The 23,529-nt window shown below is 39.3% G+C and overlaps 3 protein-coding genes across 7 annotated transcripts; 2 read left to right on the forward strand and 1 right to left on the reverse strand.

The window, feature by feature from the left end:
* The first annotated feature begins 284 nt into the window (after positions 1-284).
* On the forward strand, positions 285-12,944 carry LOC113047166 (uncharacterized protein YMR317W-like). 2 transcript variants are annotated; one of them, XM_026208455.1, is made up of 8 exons: positions 285-403; positions 1,977-2,113; positions 7,640-7,683; positions 7,773-10,302; positions 10,456-10,603; positions 10,695-10,804; positions 10,903-10,971; positions 11,608-12,944. In XM_026208455.1, the coding sequence occupies exons 4-8, from the start codon at positions 8,996-8,998 to the stop codon at positions 11,918-11,920; spliced, it is 1,947 nt and encodes a 648-aa protein (XP_026064240.1). In that variant the 5' UTR covers positions 285-403; positions 1,977-2,113; positions 7,640-7,683; positions 7,773-8,995; the 3' UTR covers positions 11,921-12,944. The 2 variants fall into 2 exon arrangements, with proteins under 2 accessions (XP_026064240.1, XP_026064241.1); XM_026208456.1 differs by lacking the exon at positions 285-403 and having other exon boundaries at positions 1,971-2,113.
* Positions 12,716-15,054, reverse strand: LOC113047177 (transmembrane protein 265). Its single transcript, XM_026208474.1, has 3 exons — positions 14,771-15,054; positions 13,981-14,177; positions 12,716-13,544 (listed from the first exon to the last, which is right to left on the reverse strand). Exons 2-3 carry the CDS (start codon positions 14,173-14,175, stop codon positions 13,362-13,364), a joined length of 378 nt encoding a protein of 125 aa, XP_026064259.1. The 5' UTR covers positions 14,176-14,177; positions 14,771-15,054; the 3' UTR covers positions 12,716-13,361.
* A 1,716-nt stretch (positions 15,055-16,770) lies between these two features.
* On the forward strand, positions 16,771-23,202 carry LOC113047168 (RUS1 family protein C16orf58 homolog). 4 transcript variants are annotated; one of them, XM_026208460.1, is made up of 15 exons: positions 16,771-16,886; positions 17,106-17,264; positions 17,348-17,425; positions 20,724-20,838; positions 20,919-20,964; positions 21,041-21,073; positions 21,172-21,277; positions 21,364-21,465; positions 21,610-21,680; positions 21,758-21,942; positions 22,021-22,081; positions 22,185-22,249; positions 22,396-22,536; positions 22,816-22,881; positions 22,973-23,202. In XM_026208460.1, the coding sequence occupies exons 2-15, from the start codon at positions 17,106-17,108 to the stop codon at positions 23,056-23,058; spliced, it is 1,314 nt and encodes a 437-aa protein (XP_026064245.1). In that variant the 5' UTR covers positions 16,771-16,886; the 3' UTR covers positions 23,059-23,202. The 4 variants fall into 4 exon arrangements, with proteins under 4 accessions (XP_026064245.1, XP_026064243.1, XP_026064244.1 ...); XM_026208458.1 differs by having other exon boundaries at positions 16,866-17,003; XM_026208459.1 differs by having other exon boundaries at positions 16,866-17,003; positions 22,024-22,081.
* Positions 23,203-23,529: the final 327 nt, after the last annotated feature.

Raw genomic sequence — 23,529 nt, forward strand, 5'->3', positions numbered from 1 at the left:
ATTTTGCTACACTCAAGATTCAAGATTCAAACCGCGGGGACTGTACAAAAACCAATGAAAGCTTTGTAGTTCACACGGGGACAAAGACGGCTGTTCGCGGCCTCGCTATTGGTTGCGTTTCTCCCTCCTGAAACACAATTGGTCAGTGCGCTGGCGTTGAACAGTTCTAATTGGCTGAGATCGTAGAATTTACCCGATGGGCGGGCCATTCTCATGCTTGTCGAGCTTCTGATTGGCTCTTCGTCTTACCGGGAACACGCTCGCGCCGAATGAGATCATAGGTCTGAACAGTCAGTGCAATGGTGAACCTCGGGCGCAGTCCGGCGTGGAAATGTCACACAAACAACGCCTAAACGAGATGCTCTCACAGCCTCACCGCACGTTTACCCTCAGACGATTTTAGGTTAGTGTGTATTTTAGTTCTATATTTTACATCTGTGTCTGAAGTTAAAGATAGTAAAACACCCTTTAAATGCTATTTATTTGACGTGTTTGTGCGTAGATAGCAGCATAGCCCAGCTAGCCGCAGTTTACGTCGACGACGTACACAAAACCACAGCAGTGTCTGGACACGTATCGTTACATGTCTCATAGAGCGACTGCTGGGCGACACAATTAATTACTGTAACTCCTGAAGAATCAGTCTGGTTTCATCTTTTGTGTTTTGAGAGATTAACCGTGTATCTGTTTGACTGCTGTTATTTGTTTTTCCGTTCAAGCGCATGTCTGAGATCTGAGACTGCCGTTGTTTGATCTCTTCTCGGTAGAGTAGTGCTGAATGTCGAGTCTGTTACACATTAAAACGACGAGAAAACGTGTAATACTTATGTTAAAACATCTAATTCTAATACTAAATTTGATCTCCAACCAAAATATTAGAAAACATATTCTGCCGGTTTTAAGCGCAGTGCTGACTGTTAGTGAGCTCAACGGTACGATCTGTGACAGTTCACAAGTTAATCATCCTTTTCTCCAATATTAATACATTCACTGATAACAGAACCGCGTTTAAACAAACACGGGCAATATTATAACCTCCCTGTAACGTACACCGCGTCCGTGTGGGAGAACTAATCAAAGGGTTTCGATTTCTTTATTATTATCATTATTTTTACGCGATTGAGTAACATTACTGTACTCACAGCGTTACATCTGTTAATACATAATCCAGCGGTCGGGAACGACAAGATTTGATAAGAGATATATAACTGTACACACACAAAAACTCATGACAGTATTATGACAATACAGTTTCAGCACTACCTACTTCTCAAACAGGTACCAAACGGAAACTGATCAAGACGTTATTTAAAAATATTTATTTATGTTCAGAATCGGTCGTTATTTCTGCGCCTTATTCTGTCATTCCAAACCTGTCTGATATTATTTCATAAACCGAGATCTTTTGAGAAATGTCTTGTTGGGATACGTGGTGCTTAGGTTGCCACATTATTCTTCAAAATACTTTCTTTTATGTCCCTCTGAAGACAGTCATGCGGGTTTAGAGCGATATGAGAATTAAAATAATGACGCAGTTAAAACATTTTGAGTCCCTTTATATAATCACTATCCCCCTAATTATTTGATCAAGGTTTGTGCTTTTGGTAGACTAGGAAATATTGAAGAGCCAGATGCTAAACTTGTTGTCAAATGGAAATTTATTATAGCTTTTTAACTTAAGTAAAAAAAAAAAAAAAAGCTAATATGTTGATTAGTACCCTTATATAATATGACACTAAACTGTTTCTTATGCATACCTTGTAAGGCTGTAGCTTATTATTGCATGGGATGTTATTGCCTGTTTCCTAAAAGGGGAAATCCAGTTTTATGTTGCAATTACTGCATGGAGGTTATTTATTAACTAATTTTCATATTTAAATTGCAAGCTAAAATTTTGCTTAAACTTTTCCTATCCTTTTGTTCATCCTTAGTAAATTCTAGTGAAGTGGATAACCAATGACCTGCTTGTTCCACAGTTGTGGTGTTTTAGAAATAAGGGCAACAAACAGAAAGTGGACTGCATCTCACGACTAGAAAAGAGACTCAACGATGAAGCTCAGTCACCACAGTCTCAACACTTGAGCTCATCATCATGAAAGACAAAAACAGCATGGTAATGTCATCCCTCAGCACCTTTCACTTTTCTTCTTGGTCACTGTAAACACAATTATCTGATTACTTCTTTATCAAGACCCAAGTCACAACTGTCGGAGCAGGCAACGGTTTTCTCAACTCTTATTCTGCTGCTGCCTTTTGGTTGAAGGTGTTGACATTGGGCATGCATCAAGCTTATTTGTGTTGTAAATGGTCATATTGGGAAAATCACCCAAAGATCATTGGTTGACTCATGTTCACTGGTGCAATCCAGTGGGAAATGCCCAAAGATGGGCCTCTGAAGCTCACAGTCTACAGGATTGGAATAATCTTCATATTGATCAGTCTGTTGATTTCTGTTATAGCCATACATCATATTTTTGAGTAAAAATGCTCGTCGTAATCGTGAGGTGTTACTGTTATAAGAGTCATATGATGCTGTCAGGGAGGGAAGACCGACACAGAGGAACTAACAGTGGCACACCTTTGTGAGCCATTCAGATGGAAACAAATGAAAAAGGGGAGAAAAGTATTGACAGTAAGTTTTAAAAGCAAAAAGGGAGGTTATGGGGTTTTCTAATCATTTAGTTCTGTCTAGAGATCGACCGATATGGGTTTTTCTATAGCCGATGCCGATGTTTAGAGGTCAGGGTCAGCCGATGGCCGATATGTGCTGCCGATTTTTAGGGCCGATATCTTGGAGTTTTCCCCTTGATTTGCATGCTAAAATGTCACACTAATAATAAGTGGATGCACAACACATTTTTTCTAAACCTATCATAATTTATTGAGTACTGACTTGAACCATCTCTTCATTCATCTTAATTTAGTGCACTAAAATTAATAAACTGACCAAGTATTAAATATATAAAACAGGTTTTATATATATATATATATATATATATATATATATATATATATATATATATATATATGTATATGTCAATCATTTACATAAAAGTTTTAGAGCATTTACATTTATCAAGTAGAATTTTTCAAGTTTGTTGGAACATAAATGTAAACTTAAATATACATTTAAATAAATACAATTTTAGAAATAAAAATCAATTAAACTGAAAAATATATAAAAAATAAATAACAGTAGTGCTGCAAAGACACTAGCAACCAGCAACATTTGTGTTTGGTATAAATGACACAGAACACCTAAAGTGCATTCTAATTTCGAACTTACATCGCAGTCTGTTCATTATTAAAATAGAGTCAACCAAACATTTAAAAAGTTACACTGGTCAGTTTAAATACACCCTATACAGGTCCTCTCTGCTGTAATGCAAAGGACGTTTTTGCTCATGTGAAGAGGATGATTTTTCCGTCTAGTTTACATTAAAAAAATATTATAGTTTAACATTCAGATACATTGCGAATATGGAAACATTTGGATATGTGCAGAACGAGACGTGAGCAATAACCTCCAAATACATCTAGTCAAACCCGCGCTCGCTCGTCCTCGTATGGACTTAGTGCACATGGCATAATATCTTCTTTTTAACATAATAATAAGGACTTCTCATCTCCCAGTCTGCTGTGATGAAGTGAGCAGTATATCATCACAGAGCTCTCCGTCCACCCGTCTGTCGTGAGCGCAACAGAGGATGCTCGGGATAGCATATCCACAACTTTTTTCTTCTCCTGTTCATAAAGACCTGGCACAATCTTTTCACTCTAACCTCTTTCCTTCATCATTATATCTGACAGGGAAGCCAAAATGCGCGGGGCGTTCAAGCTCCTCCGCTCGGCATTATCACTGAGTGTGGACTGAACATGCGCAACGTTTTTTTTTTTTTTTCTTCATAAATCAATCCGCGGGTCACGCGTATGCAGAACTGAAGATATTGATCTGAACGGATCCGATCAATGATGATCCGTTGCACTACTACTATAGTGTCATTTGAAAACATTGCAGTTGCGTTTCAAAATACAACAACGAGCACCACGAAACCATTTAAAGAGGCGCATTCAGCGGTCTCCTTGACAGAAAACATTCAGCAAAAGTAAAATGATCTCAAACGTATGGCGCGCTCTCTTCATTTTATCAAACGATCATAATCACATTTATTCATTTTACAGTCCTGCTACTAGCATTTTATTAATACTAAAACCCCTTTAATTCAGGTGAGAAAGCTTTTTTTCCAAGTGGCTTTTGCACATAATAATAATACGCTGCAGACGCATTTTGCAGCATTAAGGTTATTACTTGATCGTTAATTTAAACGACGATCGATCATGGAAATTATCAAATATTGACATCCCTAAATACAAATGAGTTGGATGGAAAACTGGTTATTGTCTGCATCAAACCATGCTTCCGAACACATGTGATTCACCGTTCTGGGCAGCTCCAGGACGTCTGTCTCTCAGAGCGCGGTGCTGTCTGTGAGCTGGGCGGAGAAACGGAGCCCTCAATCACGCTGCAGTGTTTGTAAGAGCTGACAACTTCTCCACCCAATTTACAGAGTGAAATTCTCTTGACTACCTTTATCTCGCAGGTCTGTTGTTGAATATTCCAAAAGCTTCACATGCAGTGGGTGCAGCAGCACTTTCCACCGCGCCAATAACACGGGGCTGCCCGCCGACGTGCCTGACTTTAAATCGGCGCTACTAAACACGGATATCCGCCGATGCCGATATATAAAAAAATGACAAATATCGGCCCGATATATCGGCCGAGCGATATATCGGTCGACCTCTAGTTCTGTCACTAGTCGACACACTGGTTCTGTGATCACATGACTCCAGTTACACTTGTTCTTTAAATCTCTGCTTGTGACAGGAGGAGGAAAATTTATTTTTCTCACGTAGTTTACCTGTAAGTCATTTGTTGTTTAATAATCTAAACTTAATGTATTTTGAATTACACAAGAAATCTATCTTCACAGTTAATTAATTAAGTATCAGATGACTTGTCTTTGTTCAAATTGAGTGCAACAGTTCAGTAAAAAAAAAAAAAAAAAAAAAAAAAACTTGTTTTTATCCATGGTGAAATAGTGAACTCCTAGGTGTATACATTTGACTTTATTAAAAAAAAATATTATATATATATATATATATATATATATATATTTCAATTCCTGGTGAATAATTATCGTAGCCCATGTCACACTACTACGGGCCATCAAGGAAAGGTGCTGAGGAGAACAGGGCCCAAAGTCCCACACATGCCACGCTTACCCTATTTGTTGTTATTGCTGGTGTTTTTTTTTCTTTTGCTGTTGTTTTTTTGTTTTTGTTTTTTTTTCCTCATTTATTGTTAAATTCGTGATAGACATATATGTATGTCAATTAGTGTTTGTTGGATTAAAAAAGTGTCATGCAATGTGTAGCCCGCTCAGCCCAAGGCTTGGAAAGACTAGTTGAGTGATCTACTTCAACCACTAGCCGGCGCTGTCGTAAACAACCGACTACTCGAGCATGCTTTAACCATAATGGATGCACAGAGTTTGCAAGTATGTGATTTTTAGGATTATAATATTGTGTGTAGCTGTTACCTTCTATGACTTTGGCTTTCTGTGACTTGTCTATCTATGTTGCATGTAAAATGTCAAATATGTCATGTATTAATTAGGTGTGTGCCTGAAACCGAAAACCTTATCTGGAATGGCATGGATAATGGCTTCAAAAACGATTAACGGACGAGGAATAATTAAAATATTCGGCTGAGGCTGGCACATTCTGGTGTTTGCTAGATAACAGATGAGCAAGTGGATCAGTGCAATATTATACACAGACCTTAACCCACACAATTAGAGTGTGAAGTGAAAGATTGTAAATTTTTTTTTTTTTTGTAAAGATTGTTGCCTCTCTGTGCATCTTTAAGAAATCAGAGCTTGGCAACAGTAATATCACCTATTATAATACATCATACACGTTATATTATTTTGTATATATTTAAAAGGCAATGATTTAACCTTAGGATACAAATAAATGAAATAAGCACAGTGCGCTCATCAATCAAACAGCCGCGTTACGACTCTAAAGTCTCTCAAAAACCAAACCAGTTCTCTCTCAAGAGTAGGCTAATAATCAGCTTAGATACAGATAGATTTTCTACTTGGCCTACATGTTTGCAGCTTTATCTTTTGCTGGTTTGTGTGGCACATGCACATATTTGTTTAGTGAAGTTCACAAAAATACTGAGTTCTGCATAATAAAAATGCGAAGTTTAAAGTTCACATTTTCAAGTCTTGAAGATTTTGTCATGTTCAAATAATCACTAAACGTTTGTCAGGACCTCTTTCTGCATGCATGAAAAATATTTTTTAGATATTATTAATTATTTTAGTTTAACACTGCACACTTGTTCAGTGATAACTATGAAAAAAAAGTCATAACGGTCTTATCAAGTAACTGGATGATGTTCCGTCCTGGTTTTCTATGAATGCAGATACAAATACCTTTGTGATTGTTAAAGATACAAATAATGTCATAATTATAAAGTTTTGACAGTTTATATAATTGTTGCATTTGACTATGAATTTATTAATGTTTATTGATAAGAACTATTGAAAAGACTTAATGTCTTTTTAAATTACAGTAGCATGAACGTCGAGTATTTAAAAAAAAAAAAATCGACTAGCAGAAATTAGTAGTTTGCAACCCCTAACATGTATGTTTAATTTCTTCCCTCTTTCCCTTGTTTGAATAAATGTATGTATATCATCTAATATGTGAAGCATTAAAAAAAACAAAGACGTAGTTCTGAACCAGCCGGAGGCAAGAAATCCAGGGCAAAGCTGCTAATATAAAAAAAAGGGGGACAAGAGAGAAAGAGAGAGAAAAAAATACATTTAATCTTTAATAAGCATTTCATTAGGTTTGATATTAGTCAGTGTTGCTACCTCCTCCTAAGGCCCTTCCCCCAATCTTGTTTAGATATTGATGAAAGTGTATCGTGAGGATGGCTTCAGACAAACAAGGTTAGCTGATTTGTGATTGTTGGAAGTTTTTGAGACCTAACCAAGAGGGGTGTTATTCTAATGTGTTATTTTGAACGGGAGTTGACCGGTTTTCCATGGAGATGTACTATATGAGTAAGTTTTTCCAAGATGTAATATGAATGGTATTCCTTGATTTCCAGTTCATGAGGGTAGTTTTCTTGGTGATATTTAGAGCCACTAGGAGTATTTGACTATTTGTATTGTTTAAATTGATTGTGGATATGTCATCTAATATACAGAGGGAGGGAGACAATGGCATGTGACATCCCATAAGGTTGGACAGTGAGTCAGTAACGTTTTCCCAAAAAATTTTCATTGAGGTGCAGTGCCAAATGACATGAAAATAGGTGTCTGGAGTGTTTTGTGTACAATGTGAGCATGTTTTGAAGTTAAACACATTTTAAATCATTTCCCTCCAGTTAGTTGACTTCTATGACATTCTTTATGCTGTATAAATTGCAGGTTGGCATTTTTTGGCAAGAAGTAGAATTATTATTATTATTATTATTATTTATTTTTTAAACCAACTAATTCTAAAATACTTGCAAAATATTTGTTCATCCACTTTTTTTTTTTTTTTTTTTTCTCAGAAAAGCTCTGGAGTTGAAGCTGGGATGGAGGAGCAAATTTCAGAGTGAGTGATGCTGCATCAAACAAACAAATTAAGATCTGTAATGTTAGTCCGCAAACAAGCTTGAAATGTCTTTTGTTTCTTGATTTTAGAGAAGAAAACCACAAGCTGGTATCACCCTGTGTGAGCTCACAGCCAGGAGATGGCAGTCCTGCAAAGGAGCAAAGCCACGGCCAAAAGCCAGCGGAGAGGGATTCCCCAGAGAGCCCTTCAGCAATAAAAAGATGGGAGTTTGGGCCGCTTCTACAGTCATTCAAATCCAAGATGGCTAGCTTTACTGAGATTGTCATGAGCCCTGTCCGGCTTTTTAAGCCCAGTGACTCTCTGTCCTTGAACGCACTTCCTAATCAGCATGAAAAGCTGATAGAGTCAAATGTTGAAAATTCAACGTGGTCTGAGGAAGCAGAGACTGACAAATATAGAAATGGATTGTTTCCAAAAAGGCCTTCTTCAGAAAAGGTGCAATGCAGCACTGCTGTAAAACGCCACAGAGTTGCACAGAGACTGGATTTTTGTACAATTACGACAAGTAACAACCACAAGCCAGTATTGGATCATATTCAAATGCACAACGAGGCATCATCAAATGAAGAAAATCAGATAGACCGTCCTTCAAGCCAGTCACAAGGCGTCCTTCAGGATGGGACACGAGATGTCAGTCCTTGTAAAGCACAGAGCCCTTTCCTCAGAACTAAATCAAATCCATCCACAGACAAACTTTTGAATCCTGCCAGTCCCGTGAGTGTGTCCAGCCAGGCCAGTTTTGAGACGGATGGGCTGGTTGTTCTGCATAGTCTGTCAGGTGAGAGACAGACCCGTAGCACTGACACAGCCTGTGGACATAATCAGAAGTCCAACTTTTCAGAAGAGGAATCAAACCTGTTGAAACCCGTGTCTGACAGTAGCGTAAACAAACCTGATCCTGGAGTCTCCTCTTTTAGCACTTTCTCTGATTTTGATTTGAAAGATAAAGCCACAAGCACAGTTGGCGGGAAAGAATCTTTTTCACGTATGGCCACCAGGAAAAGCCCTAGAAAGAAATATATGTCAGGGTCGGCAGAACCCACCTCCACTGAACTGGCCACTTTTGTGACCAGATCAAAGCCTCTGGATCTGGAGATGAAGGAATCGGCGTCTGAAAACAGCATGGACTGGACAGTATCAGACGCTTCAAAGAGCATTTCTGTCAGAGAAGTGAGGCCAAAGAGAGGCAGAGAAGCTCATCAGACAAAGAGAGACTTGCAGGCGAGGGGGAAATGTGATTTGCAGAATGCTAAAGAGGGAAGACCTACAAGGAATAATAAAGTAAAAAACAATGACATTGCATTGGAAATCAAACGGGTGGAAGGAAACATTTGTTCAGGTTAGGAAAAAGAGGAAAGAGGTGTCTATAATGCAACCACTCCAAGACTCAAACGTGCCAAAAGATGACAAGATGACAAATAAAATGGGACGGGACAAGACAATTAGAGGTCAGTTGAGAAAAAATTTAAAATGTAGGACTTCACTGACCTCTAGCAATGAAGTTGATGCCACCGATACTACATCCTCTCAAGATGGTACTCAGAATGTCCTGATTGACAAGACCATGAATGGTTCATCAGAAGAGTTTGAGAAGTCCATCGAAACACGAAAAACAAGACGGCATCTTAAAAATACAGCCGATGCTTTGCAGAGGAGAAACATTCGTCCACTCAAGCACAGGTTTGAGGAACTTGGCGTGACTTCAGTGGTTGATCCAGCGGGACCAAGTCAGCCTTCAAAAAGAACACTACTGCGCAGCGAACAATCAGTTATTTCGGCTGAGGAGCAGGAGTCCTGTATTTCTGGACTGAAAGCAAGAAGAGAAATAAAGGCACTTCCGTCACCTGGTTCGACAGCTCCAGTGCATTCAGAAAGAAAACTAAGCAGACCCACAAAGAATTTAATCCGATCAAGAAGAAAAGATGGTTCGGTTGCAAAAAGGAGAGGTACTATTGGAGGTAACAGTGAAGCGGAGAGCCAAGAAAAGACGACTGAAGCCGTTCCAGTAGTATCGTTGTCAGGTAGCGGTCCCAGCCGCCTCCTGCGCAGCTACTCCTGCCCTGAAATCCCGTCCCTAGTATTCAGTGACTGTCATTTCCCCCGGTCCCACACGCATGACATCAGCACTACCTCACCCAGCAGAAAGAGCTCACCCGCTCCACTTCCCATCCACCTTCACTCTCCGTCCAAGCGCACTCGCCGGCACACCGTCTGCAGTGTGGAGATTGAGCGCGAAATTGCCCCTTTGTGTCTCCGTAAAGAGGTGTACCCTTCTAGTCGGGGTAGCCCTTTGTGCCCCTTCTCTCCTTATTCTCCCTCCACGTCCCTCACAGCCCTTGCCTCGTGTTTTTTGTCCAGTCCTTTAGCGTTCTTGTCTAAAGGCTCAAGCCAGGGGCGTAGTCATACTAGCGACACCAGCTCTGGCAGTGTTTCAGATGCCTTTAGTTTTGTCGCCTCTTCTTCGTCATCATCATCATCACCGTCCTCCTTCAGTCCCCTTTTTTCCTCCACCCTCACGTCCTGTCATGCTTTAACCGGCCCTTCCTCTGTCACTCCCAGCCCTGAGACACCTTCCACCTCTGTGTCATCACTCTGCAGGTAATTTAACAAATTCCCAGCCTTCCTACCTGAGTTCGCCTGCTTTTTGTTACCTGTTATCGTATAATCTATCATGTCGGTGAACTCATACGTTTTCCCATAAGAAGAAAGATGCAAGTCAGTTGTTGAAATCCTACTTTTTCTTTCCTCAAGTGCGTTTTCACAAAGCTCTTTGGAAGGAGACAGTCGGCTGCATCAGATGGAGTGTGAGGAGTCGTTAGAGGAAGAGAGATCCAGCTTTGACTGTAAACTCTCTGCAGCCTTCTCGGAGGAGAAAGCACTATCAGACTCTGAAATCAAGGTTGAAGTTTTCTCTTAACTTTGGCTTCTAGTCTAAAATGTGTAAAATGTTTCCTTAATCCTGATTGCATCCTTGCTCTCTGTGTAAACAGACAGAGATTAAAGACGGTCAGCGTGGAAAGGTGTCCTCGATTCGTATCCGTAAAAAGATTCCAAAGCCTCAGAATAATCTCACCCCTATGGGCCTTCCTAAGGTCATCAGGTGTGTATGCATAGAGAAGGTTATAGGCTTGGTCATAACTATCTGTGTGTCTGTACTTCAGCACAGCAAAGATACATTTCTTGTTTTGTGTTTTACAGAGTAAAGAAGAAGGATTTCAGCTTGGAGGAAATCTACACAAACAAAAACTTCAGCAAACCTCCAGATGGGTGAGAGATTTTCCAAATGATTTGTTTTCTGATTAATGGAGTTACTCGCCCATTTATCAACTTAATAATTGGTTACCTATATATTTGGTTATTATTATGATTTACTCACACTCATGTTGTTCTAAACCCATGGGACTTTGGTTAATCTTGGAAAAAGCAAACTAAGATAAATACATATATATGTGTATTTGTGAAAGTTTCGGTCACTCCACTGAAAGTTCAGACTAACCAAAACATCCAACCAGGTCAAAAAGACATAGTAAAACATAACCATATGTGATAATAAACTTATAAAGCATTCGTATCTCTTTACAAGTCTTTGAGTGAATCAATTCATATGGATTCATATTATGACATCTTTGTGACCTTTTTGGATCTTCAGTTTTTGTTACCTGGACTTTCAGTTGAGGGACAGAAATCTCTGTGGTTTCATTAAAAATATCATGTTCTGTTTTTCAAGACTTTTGGGTTTGGAAAAACATGAAAGCGAGTAACTGATGAAGTGTTCATATTTAGCCAAACTATCCCTTTAAGACTTGAAGAGCATGCGATTAGGTTTTTAGAGTTTAGTGGGCTGTTTTATTCTTTTCTCTTTTAAACTCTGATCAATGAAGCAAGTTTTGCAAACTCTTTCAGGCGCTTGGAAACCATATTTGAGGTGCCTCTTAACCGGCGTGACGGCTCTCAGGCTGTCGTTGGCCCAAAAAAGGTGAAGCGCTTTGTCGAATTCCCTGAACTGGGTGTTGCCAGGAAGCCCAAGAAACCTCTGGTCGGTGTAATATCTGGGGGCGGAGCCCAGAGGAGCGCTGGGATCTGTAGAACCAGACGAGGTGTCGAGGCCTCTTCCAGAATGGAGGATAGCCTCAACTTGCAGCAGCTGGAGTCCCTCCTTTGCTCCAAACTTGAGGAGTTAGACACCTGGATGGCACTCCAGCAGGTTGCAGGCTGAGGCAGAGGTCTTGGTTGTTTTGTACCAAACAATGGGATTTGTATGTATTATGTTCAAATTGACTGTAAATTCAACAAGACGACAATAAATAGACTTGCAGAGCTGTAAAATGTTTTATTACTGATGTACTGTAAAGAATGCATCACATTCTTTATATATTTTGCAAGGTAATGGTGTTTATTTTGTAGATTTAACAAGAAATGGCTCCATTCTGTTTTGTCCTTTAATAACCATTCAAAGAAAGCACTTGTTTACATGAATCTGTGGCATCTGTTAAAGATCTCTAGGATTCCTGCTCGCCACATCTCCGTATCAGAGAGTGTTTCATAAAGCTTTCCTCTTTTAAAACATTTAAGCTTTGGTTCAATTGAATGCCTTATTAATACACTCTCAGGAAGGCCTGTGGCTTTCATTATAAAGGAGACGCCACAAAGGACTTTGTAGTGTCAGCATTGAATACAGTGAGTTACCAGTGAGACAAAAGTTTGCATTGTTGATTTTTTGATTATGCTTGATGCTTCTCATCTCGACGCATAAAGGATTTAAAGGTTTCGGTGCATTCTGTGCTTTTACTCAGGGACTCTAACTATAGTCCATTCACTTCATTTAAGCTTCTGTTCATCTTTGATGTAGTGATTTCTAATACTGCTTGTGGTGTTTGAACACGTCGAATGGTTTGTGTGTAAACTTGTATAGAAGTCTGCGCTCTGTATTTCTAATAGAATACAATTGAACTGTGTTTTGTATTTCGTTGTTTTGTCGAGTTGTTTGTAAGAAGTTCACAATAAGCAGGTGCTTTTTGACTGTTACACATTTTATTACAAAGTCTGAAATACATGCAGTGTACAAAACATTAAAAGCACACGATATTAAACAATACAACTTATTTACAAGAACAGAATGTTAATAATGTAACCACATCTGGATCTCGACATTTGACTTGTCATGCTCTCTGTGAGTGTCTCAATGTTTTATTTCCAATTTAAGATTATAAATAAAATCAGCTTGCTGAAGTGTTAAAGTTGCTTTTTGTTTGGACAGTGCTGATGTATTTTTATGCATGGCTCCATCTCATACATGTAACAAATTCCTGAAAGTTACGGGTTTTTTTAATGGCAGTGATTTAAGTATGTTACTATTATAATCCAGTATGTTTTGCTACTACCAAAAGGCATCCAAATTATATTTAGTCCTTTTGTGCAAACTGATGAATCCTTTTATGTTGTAGGTAGCAGGTTGTTGACCTTTGATCCAAACCGAGGACAAGCAAATTTTAAAACAATTTAAAATATGACTGTTAATGTCCAACCTATTGTCAATAAGTTACTTCTTGGATGGTCTGGATGCAGTGTCCAATGCAGGCACTGAAAGAGTCTGTTTCTGCACTCCTACAATTCATTTGCTTTCGTTGCTCACTGAACTGTAGAAAGCATCTTCACTGTCAGTCTATGAAGGTTACAACATAGGACAGGAATCCCAGAAGCAATGGAAAGATGAGAATTAAAACCACCCAGGCTACAATGGAGCCGATTCCCCATTTACACGCCTTTTCTGAGTATTTCTTAAACATCTCTCGTGTTTCTGGACTGTCTTCATTTTTAAGTCTTTTTTTTGTCTCTCGAGCCTGAAAAAGGAAAAAAAAATGAGGAAGGGTGTTAGATTTCCTTTTTTTTTTTTTTTTTAGATTCTTAGATAAAAGTGCATGCATACGTGTTCATCACTAACTGCCGTCAAGTTTCATTGTACTCTTGTTTCATTGTGTGTCAACAGTATCTGTTTCTGGCAACAGATCTCAGCTGAGTGTCTTTGAACACAGTATATGAGAACAAACTGAAACGGTTAATTATTCAATAAGATCATCACTCATGAAAATAGGCCTATCTTGTGTTTGTCTACACTCTTGAAACCTTTACTCAGACTTCATGGGTGGGTTACTAAACCAATTAAGTAAAAAAATAAGTTTAAATAGAGCTTAGTTGTACTTCTTACAATAGTAGTGCAGTAATACAATCAAACAGCACTGATATTTCAATAAAATCGTTCTAATAATCATTAGTTACCTTGACCGAGTACATGAGGGACATTATTCCGAAGCAGGAGATGCCACATATGATGCTGCAAATGGCCAGTTTCCGATGGTCCGTGTGCTCGGAGATGTCCTGACAGGTGATGCTGTGCGAGTCAGCCCCCGGCGCTGGCTGTGCAAGGAAGGCATTCTCCTCAACTTTCACTTCGTTTAGTTTGACTTCGCACATCTCTGTTCAAAATAACAAAGTGTAAATATAATGGAGTCGGCATGGAAACAGTGGCACATTACTATATTTTGATGATCTTGTACTGCAATGGTTACAGTGTAGTTTCAAGTTCTGTCTGAATCCAGTTTTAAACAACAAGCAGTGATTTATAGCAAGCTGGTTTAACTGGTTCCTGACAGTGATTTTCTCTTCTCAGTTTTAATAGGAGTAATAAAAAAAACAAAAAACATAACAAAAATAATAAATAAATAGTGACACTAAAAGTAAGAGGGGAAATAGGTGTATATTAGAACAGTTTAAAAGGATTTTTCTGAAGCATTTAAGATGAAGTGCTTTTCTATGATCTCTTATTGTGCTGGAGCTTGAAAAACAGGTATTGGCAGAGACAGTCATGGTATGATAGTGACTGGCAACAGTATTACAAAAGAATGTTGACAGAATTTCAGTTGCTAGTTTTGGCTAGACTGTCGTGATAAATCGAAATCTCAGCTGTTTAAAGTCAGCCTCCAAAAAGATAATCTTTCTGAAGGATAGCAGCAATGAAAAACATGCCAGTTGAAACACAGTTATTGAAAGTAAAGCTCTCAGTACTTACAGACCGGCCCAGACTTGATCTTGAGGGAAGAAGGGTCCCAGATTCCTCAGGTTGACCAGAGATCCAAAGCTTTGGTGTGTTTGCTTGAAGAGAAAGTGACTGGTGATCAGTACTCTGCTAATAACTCTTTCAGTTTATGTAGTGATAGAAGTTCAAGTGTCCTGTGTCACATGTCGCTGTCACAACTTGATTCGAGACCACTTCCCATACAAACTTCCTCTTGTTGTCAACTATGTACGAGAACTATGAAGTTCTGCCTTCAGCTCCAGTTTTGACCTTAGAGGAGGCAGAGAGTGAAAGAATTGTTTTGAATCAGCAGTGACCGAATGATACACCACACCTACACTTTTTGCTCCCTCCCACTGTCTTATTCACTCGCACTCAGCACGACATACTTCCTCTCACATTCTTTAGCTCTTACGCTCTCTGGTCTGTTTACCGTACATCGGTGTCCCTGTGAATCATGAGTTTTGGCTTCGTGTTGCTATTAATCATTCTCCCACACTGTTTCTTTCTCTTTCTATTTATGCGATCACAGAGTCACAAGGATCAGGTTCCTGAGGCCTCTGGCCCACAGGGCTGGTGTTTGGAAACAGAGACTGCATGTGTTTGATCTCTTAATTGGACAGAAATGTAGGACAGCTGCATGATTTACAGCCTTGACAGATTCAGTAATGTTTCTGGTCTTCTTCCTTTGGTAAAAAAAAAACAAAACATCAAGCATGTGGATTATTTTATATGCAGTGGGGGGTCTAGGGGAACAGTAGACCAGACCTGAGGGGTAGATTTTTGTCTGCATTTTTCAGATGCCATGTTCAAGTCCAGGCATGAAGGTAAATCACTTGTCTTGTGTCCAAATATGGAGAAATATGCTCACTTGTATGTTTTTTTTCTCATTCTTACTGACCCCACAGTCCCCAGAAATATCCGGTGGCCCAGTTGTTTGTGATTTACTTGATGAGAAAAGAAAGAAATAATGAATTGACTCAATTTTACTCACTTTGAAAAAAAAAATAATAATAATAATAACTGTATTAATTACAATTATTATTGTAAATGCTTATTTACAAGATGGGGATCCAAGGTGTGGGGATGAATTTTCAATACTAAAGTAATAAAATCATATGTTTGTTGTTGTTTTAGCTCATTGTATTTGGAATGCTTATTTTGTCTTATTTTAAATCATTTTAGGTCATCTGACAAGTTTGCTGAGGCCCCTGGTCCAAGATAGAAATATATTGCTTTACATGATTGTTTTGAACTAATAAAAGTAAAGGTAATCCGTGTTAGGAACTTAGTTACTGTAATAGTACTACTTCTAGCAGTAATGAGCAGTGTATCAGAATATTACAGTTACCATTTTTAAAACAGCTTATTTACTTTTGATGCCTCAATCCCTCTGATTTAAAATCCAACAATCAAATAATTCCTCATTTATTATCATGATTTTCATGACACCCACGTGTCATGTGGTGTCCCCAGTGCAGCAGAAAAAGCTTGGAATATGGAAAAGCTTACATTCAGCAGATATGATTCAGCAGAAATTGATTGCATTATATTGATTTTGTCAGGAAAAAAGATGATGATCTGAACACTATTGTGTAAGTTGTGGCTTTACTTTACTCTGGCATTACATCCCACCCACATCTCTCTGATCAAACATTATATTACTATAATTAAACATATTTTTGGAAAATGAAACTCTTTCTTACAAACTTGTGGGATTTGATTTAAAAAAGCAATGAAATATAATCCTACATGTGTAGAATGTGCAGAAATATGTTGTTAAATATTCTAGAAGCATTTTAAGTGGAAGATACACACGAACCAAGTAAAACAAATCAGTGTGTATGATGTAACCACACAAACAAGGAAATTAAGTAAAGTAATCAATAAAACTAGTAGCAGAGGATCTTCTCACACGTTTTGTATGTTTTTTTATTGCGCCTACGTAAAATTCCACGAGCCAATCAGAAGCCGCGCCATGCCCATGACGCAGCGATTCAAACACGGAAGTATGAGGAGACGTGGGACGTGGATGTTTTACTGTCTATGCGTGGATGAGGTGGGCGATTCCAGTCAGATCTACTGAAAACGGAAGCAGAAACTCCTTTACGTATGAGTAATTTACGAACTTACACAGTGTGGCAACATAAAGAAAACTCTACTGCATTCAAAAATATATTTTGTTATATAATGTGCATGAGGTGCAATGTGTGAGACTGCTGTTACAGTTGAGTGTGAAAATTCAAAGTAAAAGACCTGAAGTTATTGCTTTTGGTTTTTCATTTGGCTTTAAGTTTGTGTTTAATGCACGCGTGTTAACTGATGCTAGATGGCAGAGAAGGAGGACTGTGAAGGGGTGATAGCCACAGAGCGCTATGGCTCACAGGAGTCGTGGAAATACATGCTGAAGGATGATGGGAGCATGAAGAGACAGAAGGATGCAGCGGACGGCAGACTGGCGGGAAATTCGATCTCTGGCGTGTTTAAAGTGCGTGACTGACACCTTCAGATCCCTCACACACACTCTCTGAGCCCTCACTAACTGCTCTCTCCTCTCCTCTCCTCTCCCAGAGTGTGTTCCTGCCGCAGGGCTATCCCGAAAGTGTCAGTGAGGATTACCTACAGTATCAGCTCTGGGACACTGTGCAGGTACAAGTGACAGAGATCTGACAATCATGTAGTGCTCACGTTTATTTGATTTGGTTGTTTGGGAAAAAATCATTAGCCAAACATGAAACTTTTTGGTATAAAATAATAATATTAACCCTTTATAATGACAGAAACAGAAGAAATGCCCCAGAATTAATTGTTTGATAATACTTAATACTAAAAGTACTTAATAAAAGTACTTTATTTTATGTATTTATTTATTTTTTTACCTTGAAATAGCAAAAAGCTTGGGGTTGGTAAGATGGAAAATGTCTCTGACATTCACCAGGGGCCTCATGTACAAAGACTTGCGTTGAATTCATACTAAAACATTGCGTACGGACAAAGCTGTAAATGTGCGTACGCACAAAAAAAAACAGATGTATGAATCTCTGTGTACGAAGGATTCCACGCATATTCTCTTTCTACATCCCAATTAACGTAAAATTGAGCGCACATGCACGAGCACAACGCCCCACCCAGTCTCCTCCCCTAATTAAATAAATGTAAATATGGTAATGAGTCCACTTTGGCAAAAGATAGCAGTAAGAAAATGGCTAAGGCAAGCGGCAAGAAACGAAACTTTACTGAAAGTGAATTGGAGGTGCTACTATCGGAGGTAGAGACTAGAAAACATATTTTATTTGGAACGTTGTCCTCTGGAATTAATAACAAAAGGAAAAAATATGAGTGGGAGAGTTTGGCTGAAGCCATCAATGCAGTGGGATCTGAAAGTCGCACTGTAAATGAGCTTAAAAAGAAATGGTCTGATATAAAGGTGGACGTTAAACGGAGAACTGCTGCGCACCGACAAAGTGTGGGCAGGACAGGCAGTGGTAAAGGGGTCGATGAACTTACACCCTTTGAGCAGAGAGTTGCCTCAATTATGGGTGACACTTTACTCTCTGGAGTAGTATCTTCTGCTGTGGGAGACTCCGATTTACAGGATTACGACGAAGGTAACCAATTTCTCATTTGTTTTTACTTTGGTACATATAGCGTACCTATATTTCATTGTCAAATGCATTCAGTGTAGCGAACCAAAAGTATACACCAGAGATTTTACGGATCCATTTCATTTATTGCAAATGTGTGTGCCCCTTAAAAATGGAACGTACTTAAATTACAGTTAACATTTGCCTTTTTATTTAGACCCATATGGCGCAACAGCCGAAACATCCACTTCCCAGGAGGGGCACTCGGAGTCCGCCCCTCCTGAGCAGCCAGCGCCCACTGTGCCCAGCGTTTCCAGTGCTCTCCACAGTGCTGACGCCCGTCCGTCTGGTCGCGTCTTGACACATGCTGTTTTGGAGTCACAACAGCAAATCATTATGGCCATCGGGGAAATTAACAGTCACCTGAAAAATATCACTGACGCACTCACAGACATAAGCCACTCATTAAAGGAATTGGTCAAAAAGTGAACTTTTGTCTCTGATTACCATTTATATTGTCGCAATCACATGTTGGCGGGCATGAACGGCTTGTTGGTTGGGCTGCACATAAATTGGTCCTGGGTCGGGGTCATCTGGCGGTGCTGCCACCTCACCAAGTGGTATGCCATGCCTATGCGCGACATTGTGCAGCACACCACAGGCCAGCACAATGCGGCACACCTTGTCAGGGCGGTATAACAACATCCCCCCAGTCCTGTCAAGGCAGCGCCACCGACATTTCAGCTGCCCAATCGCCCGCTCTACAACTGAACGAGTGCGAGAATGGGCATTATTGTATCTGCGCTCTCGGTCAGTTTGTGGGTTGGTGAGGGGGGTTAAAAGCCACGTCTTTAGTGGATAACCGCGGTCTCCTGAAGGGTTAATTAATAATTATATGCAAAAAAAAAAAAAAACTACAATTAGATAGGATCATAACTTTAAAGGCACTTACCAAGAAGCCACCCATCACGCACCCTGCCAGCTTGGAGCCTCATCCCAACCATGCTGTTTGTAAGGATGTATGAATCATGGGTTTACCCAGGCCACCTTGCCACAATATTTGTTAGGCGCATTTGTGCATCACATATTATCTGCACATTTATTGAATGGAAATGTTTCCGATTCACATATGCAAATTCTTCTTCAGATGGCGTCTTTATAGCAATGTGTGTGCAGTCGATCGCTCCGATAACATTAGGAAAACCGGCTATCGCAGCAAATTGCATTTTAATGTTTGGCTGGTCAAATGCATCATATGGGAACCTGATATACCTGGCAGACATGCGGATGATCCCGTCCCATACCACTGGCATTGCCCGGCTCAAAGACGACTGGCTTATTCCTGAGCGGTCTGCCAGTTCCCTTTGGAAAGAACCAGTTGCCAGGAAACCAAGTGTTGTCAGCACCTGCAAGGGAACGGGTATTGCGTGGCTCCTCATTGTCTCTCTCTCTAGATTCGGACCCAACTCAGCACAGAGCTCCAAGAGGACAGCCCTTGGAAATCTGAAACGGCTGATAAGCCAGTCATCATCCTGGGCCAGAAAATCATTGTGGTCCCTAAAAACTCGTTCTCTTCTGATTCTGCCATTAGTAATGTCCTCTAATAAGGCCAACGCTGCCATTGCCATAGACTAAGGGTTGTTTCAACCGTTATGCTTTTATATGTTCTTATTTAATTGCATAATTTATATAATTATAAAAAGGCTCGTGTGACAATATATGTCAATTATTTTATAAATTGCAAATTAATTGCAATGCTTCCCACAGGTGGTGGTGCGAGACTTGTAGAACAATTTGTTGTGTAATGTTTGCAACTTCACTTTATTGCCTGTAAGAGTCGCCAACGGACAAAAACAATGAGAAATGAACGTACGCCAGACATGAAATTGGCTTGGAGAAACGCACATTCTTGCGTTAATTTCACTGTTAGTACATCCGACCGTGAGCGTGAAAGCTGGCGTACGCAAAGTTTTTGTGCGTACGCAAGGTTGATACATGAGACCCCAGGTCTGCATTTATTTGATCAAAAACACAGTAATAATTATCAAACATTCTTAAATATTGTTTTCTGTTTGAATATATTTTCAAAGGTAATTAATTATCTTAAAGTTTCACATGATTTTTTCAGAAGTCATTCTTATATGTTGATTTGGTGTTCAGGAAAGATATATTATCATGATCAGTGTTGAAACAGTTGTGCTGCTTAATATATTTGTGCAAAAATGGCTTTGCTGTCAATTTTGATCAATTTAATTAATCTTTAAAAGTAATAGTTTGTTCATTTAAAAAAATCTTACTGACCCCATTGAGATAGATAGATAGATAGTTTTGTATTAATATAGCACCGTCTTCTGTTTTCCAAGGCATTTTCCAGCTCTCTGTCTGGCACGCTTGCCACTCAGGCTTCACTGAAGGGTGTTGGTGTTGGAAATCAAGAAGCAACAGTTGCAGCAGCTACAATAACGTGGCTGCTGAGGGGTAAGTGCACAAATGACTTATGTTCATTTTTGAATGCATGCTTTTCTAACCATTTTCCCCCACTCTTTTTTTTTTTTCAGATGGAACTGGGATGCTAGGAAGAATAGTTTTTGCTTGGCTCAAAGGGTAATATTTGACCAGCCACTCAGATTGTAAAGATGTTTCGTTTTATTTAATACTTAATTGTGACCTTGTATTTCAGGAACAAGTTAGATTCTGAAGCCAAAAAATGGAGGTACGGTACACCAATGACTTTAAAAAGTGTACTCAAACTAAAACATTGATGTAATACTTTTCATAAATATTTTACATAATCATGTCTTGTCTTTTCAGGCTCTTCGCTGACATTCTTAATGACGTGGCAATGTTCATGGAGATTGCAGCTCCTCATTTCCCTCCATTTTTCACTCTAATCGTCTGCATTGCTGGGATATTTAAGGTAAAACATTAACTACATCTTCCTCTAAACCTTAAATCAGCTTGACAGTAAATATCTAGACATATTCCTTATTACTGTAATTCCAGTCCATTGTAGGAGTCGCTGGTGGAGCAACAAGAGCTGCCTTAACTGTCCATCAGGCTCGCAGAAACAACATGGCTGATATCTCCGCCAAAGATGGGAGCCAGGTTTTTATTCACTTTCTCTCATATACTTCATAATCGCTGTCCTTTCTTGATTTTCCCAGCAAAATTCCCTCTTAATGTAGGTCAAAATGTGTCAGTGGTTTCATGTATCAGTGTGTCATTTCTCTTCTTTCTTGTCCTAACAAGGAAACCCTGGTGAACCTGGCAGGACTGCTGGTCAGCCTGGCACTCATCCCGCTTGTGACAGATAACCCCTTGTGAGTCACACCCAGATATGTGAGCCACGATCTACATCAAGTGTGTAGCAGATACTGATTTGTGCTCTTTTATTCAGGTTGACGTTCATCCTGTTCTTCCTGTTCACTGTCCTCCACCTGTTTGCCAATTACAAAGCGGTTCGTTCTGTGGTTATGGAAACGCTCAACGAGGCTCGCTTGTCCATAGTCCTGCATCAGTACCTGCTTGATGGTCAACTGCTCAGTCCAGTGGAGGCCAATCAGAAGGAGCCCGTCTTCTTGTGTATGGCCCTTAAACCCAATCTTCTTCAATTAATAGGATTCATTATGCATCTAATTAACAAACTTCTGTTCCTCTTAGCAGCGCTTGGAAGGACAGTTCCCATAAAGTTTGGTGTGAGGCTTGGAGACATTGTTCAAGAGTCTGTTTATCTGCTTTTATGTTCACTGACTTATTACACATATATTGTTGTTAAAAAAAAAAAACAGTATTGACTGTTAAAATGATGTCTTATTGATTTTAAGGCCAGGAGAACTGCAGCTGGCATTGAAGAACAACAGCAAACCGTATCTCATTGGAATAAAAAATGGTACGAAAACCTCCCAAATTCTGCTATACAGTGTAAACAGAGGTCAGACGTAATAACATGATCTGAAATGGCATTAGGGAATTTATGCTTAACTGTGCCAGAACAGCAATGACAGATTTATGGGATGCATTTGTTTTTGTCCCCAGGTACTGTGTGTGTGTGTCTGGGAAGCGATGCTTCTGTGCGTGATGAAATCATGGCAGCGTGTCAGGCCTTGTGTCTCCGTGCTGTGCTGCTGGATGATTCCTCTCTGAGCGGTGCGCTCAAGCAGCTCTCAAACACTAAAGGTAAGCACTCGTTCCGTTGTGATCTTCAGGTCATGTTTATCTTTAGATGCATAGTACTGGTTACGCTTGCTGATCAAGGGATGGTAGCTTCATTTCTTTAAGTCAGGTTAGACACCAAATTAAAATTAATGCAGATGAAAGCAAGGCTGACATATTGTCGATATGTTGTTAAATCTATTGAATGCCCTGTGCTTCTGTTCTTCACAGCCTCGTTTTCATTCCTTTCAAAAATGAAATCTGGTACCACCCTAAGGTCTCTGACACTGTTTTATTTTCCAGACCCATGGGAGTTAGTATCACAGAGTCATAAGATGATAAATCACATTTTCCAGACATTCCTAAAAGGTAAATGTGTAATGCATGTTGCAATAAAATTTTGCATAGACAGACAAAAAAAAAAGTTTTTGTTATCCTTTCTTTTGTTGATGTTTATCAGAACTGGATCAAGCAAAGTGGCAAACAGACCGGACACTGCTGGACTGGAATGAGTGGCGTGTGGAATGGAGCAAAAAGAGAAGCTGAAGCAAATTTCGAAAGAAATAGCAGCTTTTGACTGATATTCACTTTGAAACATCTGTCAGTTTTAAAAGATTTGAAGTGCTGAAAGAGTGCAGATTTCCGCAAGTGTCTTAAATACACCATACAAATAAAAACAAAGAGGAGCGAGTCATGTATTCTGTGCATTCCTATAGTCAACGGTGGGGCCTGATTCTAGAGGGTTATCCTACTGTTTAAAATGTTGCTGTCAGTAAAGTTTTTTTTTTTTTTAAAGAACTATTCAGCAAGGTTTTATGAAATTCATAAAGCAAGACAGTAAATATATTAACAATGTTTAAACAGATTTCTATTGTAAATAAATGCTGCTCTCTTGATCTTTCTTCAAAGAATCCTGAAAAAATTCAACAGTGATGAGAGGTTTATTAAGTGATTTCTGAAGGATCGTGGGACACTGACGACTGGAGTGATGGTTGCTGAAAATACGGCTTTGCCATC

Source organism: Carassius auratus, chromosome 28, assembly GCF_003368295.1.
Source record: "Carassius auratus strain Wakin chromosome 28, ASM336829v1, whole genome shotgun sequence".
Taxonomy (NCBI): Eukaryota; Metazoa; Chordata; class Actinopteri; order Cypriniformes; family Cyprinidae; genus Carassius; species Carassius auratus.

Coding starts and splice junctions, on each gene's coding strand:
- LOC113047177 (XM_026208474.1), bottom strand. CDS start 14,175: ATGTGCGAAGTCAAACTAAACGAAGTGAAAGTTGAGGAGAATGCCTTC. Junction 13,545..13,980: donor CCCTCATGTACTCGGTCAAG/GTAACTAATGAT, acceptor TTCCTTTTTCAG/GCTCGAGAGACAAAAAAAAG.
- LOC113047168 (XM_026208458.1), top strand. CDS start 16,983: ATGTGTGAGACTGCTGTTACA. Junction 20,965..21,040: donor GTTTTTGCTTGGCTCAAAGG/GTAATATTTGAC, acceptor CTTGTATTTCAG/GAACAAGTTAGATTCTGAAG. Junction 21,681..21,757: donor CTTGTGACAGATAACCCCTT/GTGAGTCACACC, acceptor TCTTTTATTCAG/GTTGACGTTCATCCTGTTCT.
- LOC113047166 (XM_026208455.1), top strand. CDS start 8,996: ATGACATTGCATTGGAAATCAAACGGGTGGAAGGAAACATTTGTTCAG. Junction 10,805..10,902: donor GGCCTTCCTAAGGTCATCAG/GTGTGTATGCAT, acceptor TGTGTTTTACAG/AGTAAAGAAGAAGGATTTCA. Junction 10,972..11,607: donor TTCAGCAAACCTCCAGATGG/GTGAGAGATTTT, acceptor AAACTCTTTCAG/GCGCTTGGAAACCATATTTG.